Raw genomic sequence first — 6732 nt, 5'->3', positions numbered from 1 at the left:
TGCTAATTCTTGTTGTTTATGTAGATGATATTATTTTTGGCAGCAATGAAGAGACTATGAGTCAAAACTTTGCCTTGGTTATGCAGAAAGAATTCGAAATGTCACTTCTTGGAGAATTGACATATTTTCTTGGATTGCAAATCCAACAAAATGAAGGAGGTATCTTCTTGTCTCAAACCAAATACCTCAAGCAGATCTTGAAGAAGTATGGCATGGAAGAGTCAAAGCCAGTATGTACACCCATGGTTACAGGATGCAGCCTCAGTGCAAATGATGAATCAGCAGCAGTTCACCAACCCACTTATAGATCCATGATTGGGAGTTTGCTTTATTTGACAGGTACTCGACCAGATATTACACATGCAGTAGGAATGGTTGGAAGATTTCAAGCCAACCCAAAGGAAACTCATCTTCAGGCAGTCAAAAGAATCTTCAAATATCTTCAAGGGACCCAAAACTATGGCTTATGGTATCCTAGAAATACAGATCTCACTCTTCATGCTTACACAGATGCAGATTGGGCTGGAAGTGTGGATGATAGGAAAAGCACAAGTGGTGGTGCTTTCTTCATGGGTTCCAGATTAGTATCTTGGTTCAGCAAGAAACAGAGTTCGATTGCCTTATCTACAGCTGAAGCAGAATATGTGGCTGCAGCATCTTGTTGCACACAACTTCTTTGGATGATGCAGACCTTGCAGGACTTTCAAATCACTTGCACTCCACCAGTTTCTATCTTATGTGATAATACTAGTGCAATCAGCATTTCAAAGAATCCTGTCATGCACTCAAAGACCAAGCACATACCAATCAAGTACCATTTTCTCCGGGAACAAGTGCTTGAGCAGAAGGTCAAGTTGGAGTATGTTCCTTCTAAGGAACAAGTTGCTGATATTCTCACAAAACCACTGCCCAGGGAAACTTTTGAATATCTCAGACAAAAGCTGGGAGTAGTTGATGCTTCATCCTGCTGTTGAAGCTTGTCTGTTCTACAGAAAAGTTGGTATACGCAAGTTACGAAAGGTATATACGCGTATACACGCGGATTTATGATGGGAAAGTCGCGTGTAAGGTGTACGCTTGTTGCAGAGATTATATCCGCGTACATACGCCGTTTAATGCAGGAGAAATCGCGTATATGAAGTTCTGAACAGCAAGGGCAAACTCTGGAGTTCTGAACAGTAATGGGTATGTCAGAATTCTTCAGGCACGGTTTCAGGGGGTGCAGCAGGCACAGGTTCAGGGGGAGCAGCTTAAAAGTCTCATAAAGCATTGTTGGCATTCAGATGTTTTGGTTGCTGATTTCAGGAAAAGGAGCTCAGAAAGAAATCCTGGTTGCTGATCTAAAAAGATGTTTATCATATGCTGCTGGTGACTTTCATAAGTCTTGGTCTAGATCTGTTGTCTCTATGTCATGTATCTCTCTTGCGATGTCTCTTTTATGGTGTCAAGGTCATGTAACGGCCTATGTTGGTTTCCCCACTATGCCTGGGATGAATGCTGTAATATATATATAATTGGTTGTTTCTGATATGTCCCCTCTTGGTAGGGAGTATGGATGTAAGTATTGAGTTTTTTGGTGATAGGAAAGTCCCTTATGGTGTATACGTCTTGGTTCTTGTTGAAGAACATCTTTTGCAGATCTGGTCTACTGTCAGGGGGAGCATGAGTCAGCACAGCCAAGCAGAGGTATCAGCATATCCTCAGGGGGAGCACAGCCCTTTGCCCTTGATGTCAAAGGGGGAGAGTGACTTGGTGTGGTGGTTGCCATCAAGTCCAAAGGGGGAGATTGTTGGCATTATGATTCAAGTGTTGTCCTTGATGGCAACTCACTCAGAGGTTGGTACAGGTGCTCAGAGGTTGGTACAGGTGATGGCAACTTAATCAGAAGACAGATCTTAGTACAGCATGCCAAGGAAGTTCATATACGCAGGTTCGTTAAGCCCAAGTCGCGTGTACACGCTAGTTGGATTCATAAAAAGCGCGTGTATGTGGAAAAGTACCTTTGGTCCATGGTGGTTAGTCCTTGGAAGTTGTGCCTATGATTTCGGACCATTGTGTCTCGACGGGCGTGTCGATCCCTAGTTTTGAAGTTGATGGTATTGTGTTACTATGGTTTTGGCTCTTGGTATTGAGCAAGGCCTAAGGCCTATATAAGGAGAAGAAGATCATTAGGCAAAGATATCTTTCGACAAGGCTTGAATATCTAAGAGTGAAAGAGATCTGATATGCAGGTGCTGGGTTGCTTGATCTAAGCCAAGGAGAGATCACATCGGTTGATGGAAGACTAGATCTAAGGATAGATCGGGATCTAATGGTTTGAAATGCACTATCATGATATGGTTGATTATGCGTATTTCTAGATCTACATATTGTCGCAATGTTATGTTCTGGGTCTAACTAATGTCTGGTACAGCTGCAAATTGAGAAAGTTTATTTTTAGATCTGTACGCAGGTTGGCTTCGGTAAAAGCGCGTGTATACACGGGTTTTGCTCATTGAAGTAGCGTATATCCTTTGAAGCTTGATTTTGGGTTTACAGTGGGGTCTGACTGTTATTGCAAAGTTCTATAGTCTGCTCTGTGTTCTGGTAACTGGTGATTGACAGGGTTCAGTGGTTCAGTGATTCAAAGTTTGGTTGTTTTATGCTTCAATGATCTATTGTGGAAATTGAATGAATTGTGGTCTTCAGATTGTAATGTTGTGCTTCAGGAATATCCAAGTCTGAAAATGTATGAAAAGTGATACCTGAAAGAAAGAAGATTGTAGGTCAGCACCTACGTACTAGTATCTTGGCTAGTACAAGAGCAAAGGGGGTTGGAGCTCCCTTCCAAGGAAGTTTGGAGAACGAGAGAAGGTTGAAGCCTTCTGCAGGTTGTAGCCTGCGTACTGGTATAAGGCTGCACCAGTACAAAAGATTGTAAACTGAAGTTTCATATTAAAGAAAGATAGAGACAACTTGCAGCAGGTGGTTTTCACCCACATTGGGTTTCCACCTTATATCTTGGTGTTCATGTGTGTGGCTTTTGATCTGTTCTGTTATACTGCACATGTTTACTGTTAATGTGGTGAATAATGTCCTGATGCACTTAACTGAAGAATAAGCTAACTAAATTGTGAGTTTTCTTCTTATACGCTGTTTTACTTAGTCACAGTAGCGTGTACACGCTGGTTCACTTAACTGAAGTAGCGTATATGTTTCTGAGCATTGAAAAAGTTTGATTGATCTGATAATACTGATTCACCCCCCCTCTCAGTATTATTTCCAACAATCCGGCAACACAGAGCCATACCCTATGTTCTCTAAAAAGAAATCCTAAACAATCTTGTCAGAACAAGTTTCTTGGCTTTGCATTATCAAACGAAGCATCTCCAAAATTGTCTCCGAGTTTGCAACACAAGCTGCACCATGGCTTGAGAAAAACATGTAAGTGCCAAGAGGCTTATATGGGCTGTAATCTGACCCCCTTACATATTGACAAAGAGTCTTGTAAGCCTCCTGAATAAAAGAATCAGGTTGATCACTGCTGCCATTGATTACTTTACCCCACAAGGGTTCAACAGTGGACTCAAACGGTGCAAGGAGTATCCGAGGAACAATATCATTCTTGGAAACCACATGACAAAAGCGGCCTGCCCAGTTCTCACGTTCTATTGCTTCAACAAGATTTACATCTTCCCACCAAAGGGCAACCAAATGTGATACAAAAGGGAGAGCTTTGCCTCAGCCTCTTTTCCAATACCCATAGGGTGGCCAAGGTTGCAACTGCACCTCCTAAGGAATGACCCACAAATACGATAGGTTTTAGTCTCTTTTGCTTCGAGTCGGTGTACATCTGCAACTGATCAATAATGGAATACATCAAAACACAATGTTACTTCTCCCTTTGTTGAACAAAAGTCATCTCTGCTTAGTGAAGAAGTAAACCCTCTTTTTCTGAATCCAAGGTTACTTTATGTTGGAAGGTTACCTTTGCTTGGAAATCTGTATTCTCCATAATATGCAGGAACAACTTGAGAGCTCCCTGATGGATGAGAGCTGGTTGATCACAATTACCCTTGAGGCAAGCGGAGAAGACCCTGTTGTCGGTTTGTATGTTGCATTCTCCATATCCGCTTTCTTCAACAATATACGCTTCTCTATTAAGAAATGAAGGGAAGGCAACATATGCAATGCCTTCATACTCATTCAGAGTAAAACTCTCTGAGCCACTTGCAAGAAGTGACTCTTCCCAAGCCTTGGACAATATTTCGCATGAAACAAGGAAAGTTGCAATCTCCTGTCCAACAGTGAACCTGCAAAAAAATTTCTGTAAATTAGGGCCATATGGGCATTTGAGAATGGACACCTCCCAATTCAAATTCATGCGCATTAATATGCAAATCTGCATTGTTTTGCAAGTCAGGAGAGATGGACAATGGACAAGTGAGATCTGATTCCTTCTCAATTCAGATTTATGTGCATTAAATATGTCAGTAGTGCACAGGTTTGTAGATTCAACAAAAATACAACAATACCTTCATTACCTAAGATGAAGATAAAATTCATTTATAATGAAAAATCATTGTATGATATTGTACATAAGTACACAACTTCTAAGTGTATATTAACATTAGTATTAATATTATTGTTTATTCCACATTATATATATATTTGAATTTATTATTATATATAATGTTGAAAATATTTGTGAACAATATTTAATGTAAAAGTTTAAGATAATTAAATTAAAATTAGAATTTTAAATTAAATTAAATTTATATATTAAATTGAAACCAAATATATGAACTATATTTATTAATATAATTGTGTTAATTATATATATATAAATATTTATATTTAAAAAATATAAACTTAAAAAAATATTTATATTTAAAAAATATAAACTAAAAAATAAAAAATATATAATTCAAGTTTGAAATTTAACGTATCACGAGACTGATTTATCGTATTTGATGATCTAATTTAAACATAAAACATCGAAAATGACGTTCAATTCAAATACTAATACCAAAAATGACGTTCAATTCAAATACTAATACCAAACAGATATAGCAGACCAACGGTATAGAGTACGCACAACCACATTAGTAATTATATATGGTTAATATATGTCCATACTATATTTGAAACATATTAATAACTTTTTTTGGTAGGTAAGCATTTATGGGGATTTGAACCAGTGACTTATCGCAAGGAATGCCTTAACAGTGCACCTATTCACCGTCAATCCAAAGCCCCGTGGGCGAAATATTTTTATTTTTATTTTCTAAGTAAGAGTAATCTATTAAAAGAAAATAAAAAGGTATTTACAAAGGTGTTATGGCCATGAAGGAACACAGCCTAACTCAGCTTGCTACCATTTAACTAGATCTGAGACTGCCCCAACAGAGGGGAAACCAGTCTGACAGAGAGGGAGATGCAAAAAAAGAAGACAACACTAAAAATTATCCACAGTTTTCTGAAGAGAACCAATAAACCAGCATTGTAAACCCAGCTACTCCACCCAAGAACAGCTGACCACCTAGAAAACCAGCAGTACATCCGCATTGGATCGCCAACGTGGACAAAAAGAGGAAGAAAAAACCAAGAGCTAAGTGAAGTGCCACCTGGAATTCGTGACACGTGTAGTGAAATCCTCCGTGGCAGGTTCCTCCACTATCGGGCAAGCCCAGTCATCTGGGTTGTCTGACTCAGTTTGGCCCACTGCCTGCTGCTCGCCTTCTCTGTTGCCTGCGTCCAACTACGGGTCCGACGCGTCCATCATGCGACTTTCCACAGCCTGCGTGTCATTCTGCGGTTCCAATTCCTCATGCAGGCTGCCAACGACGGCCTTCCCATTCCGTTTGTTCCGACCACCATTACCTCCTTGCGCTTCTTCCTTGTCTCTGTTTCGACTCGGTCTAGCTCTGTGCATCTCGTCCATGGAGAAGGTCATCGGGATACTCTGCTCTGCTTCCTCAGAAAAGGAGATGGAAATAGTGGCGATGATGATCGGTCTATTGAGAGAGCTTCTGAATTGGAATTGCGTGGTATGGGGGGTATGATGCAAGGGCAAAGGGAAGGGAGTAGAGCACACAGCCTCCGCACCGCTGCCTGAGCAGTGAAGGCCTACTCTGCCACGACCACTTCTTGTATTTGGATAGTGGGGATTTTCTGCCGAGGAAGACGGAGAGTCTGAGATACTTCACTGCCTGGCCTGAGGCCGAGAGCTACCACCCCGCGAGCCGCCCCGTCTGCTGAGCATACGGTGGCGAACCATGGTGGAATGAAGAGCAGAGAGAGCATCAGGGTAAGCGGAGGGGGGATTGATAGGGGAATTGGGCGCTGAGGAATCCGAATGCTGGAGAGCAGGTGCTGAATTGCAAAGAATCGTTTGGGAGTGGTAATGGACCTTGCCCGAAACAAGGCTGCAAACAAACCAGTAGCGTCGCCCTGTACTGGTTCTTTCAATATGCACGACCACCTGCAGAGGGCGGGCACAATGGATCAGGGGAAGAATGCCATGTTTATGAGTGGGCTTCATGGTTAAACAGAGTATGGTTCTGCCTCGGCTGTAGCGGGAAATTAATGCCGTCTGCAAGGTGCTCTGAGGAGTATTAACTCTGTTCTTGGGAAGATTGCCGAGAGCCAAGTGGCCAGCCCATCCACTGTCATCCCGTCTTCTCATCGCAAGCGTATTAATGGTCACCCGCATCCGGGGCCGTGGGTGAAATATATTAATAATTACTACAT

General features: G+C 41.4%; 1 protein-coding gene across 1 annotated transcript; it reads right to left on the bottom strand.

The window, feature by feature from the left end:
- Positions 1-3312: 3312 nt before the first annotated feature.
- On the bottom strand, positions 3313-5935 carry LOC149196178 (protein EDS1B-like). Its single transcript, XM_089408206.1, has 4 exons — positions 5745-5935; positions 3968-4292; positions 3769-3838; positions 3313-3653 (listed from the first exon to the last, which is right to left on the bottom strand). The coding sequence occupies exons 1-4, from the start codon at positions 5933-5935 to the stop codon at positions 3313-3315; spliced, it is 927 nt and encodes a 308-aa protein (XP_089264332.1).
- Between the last annotated feature and the right edge of the window lie 797 nt (positions 5936-6732).

The sequence above is a fragment of the Pinus tabuliformis genome, chromosome 2_2 (genome assembly GCF_031772625.1).
Source record: "Pinus tabuliformis cultivar Carrire ecotype Pingquan chromosome 2_2, CPIR1, whole genome shotgun sequence".
NCBI classification, from domain to species: domain Eukaryota; kingdom Viridiplantae; phylum Streptophyta; class Pinopsida; order Pinales; family Pinaceae; genus Pinus; species Pinus tabuliformis.
The sequence above is the reverse complement of the archived record's forward strand: the minus strand, read 5'-3'. Positions and strand labels throughout refer to the sequence as shown.

Excerpts from the sequence above, each read along its gene's own strand:
- LOC149196178 (XM_089408206.1), bottom strand. The coding sequence starts at position 5,935 with ATGACCTTCTCCATGGACGAGATGCACAGAGCTAGACCGAGTCGAAAC. Across the intron at positions 3,839-3,967 it reads ATACAGATTTCCAAGCAAAG|TTGCAGATGTACACCGACTC; the intron begins GTAACCTTCCAA and ends ATTATTGATCAG. Across the intron at positions 3,654-3,768 it reads TGTGGGTCATTCCTTAGGAG|CAATAGAACGTGAGAACTGG; the intron begins GTGCAGTTGCAA and ends ATCTTGTTGAAG.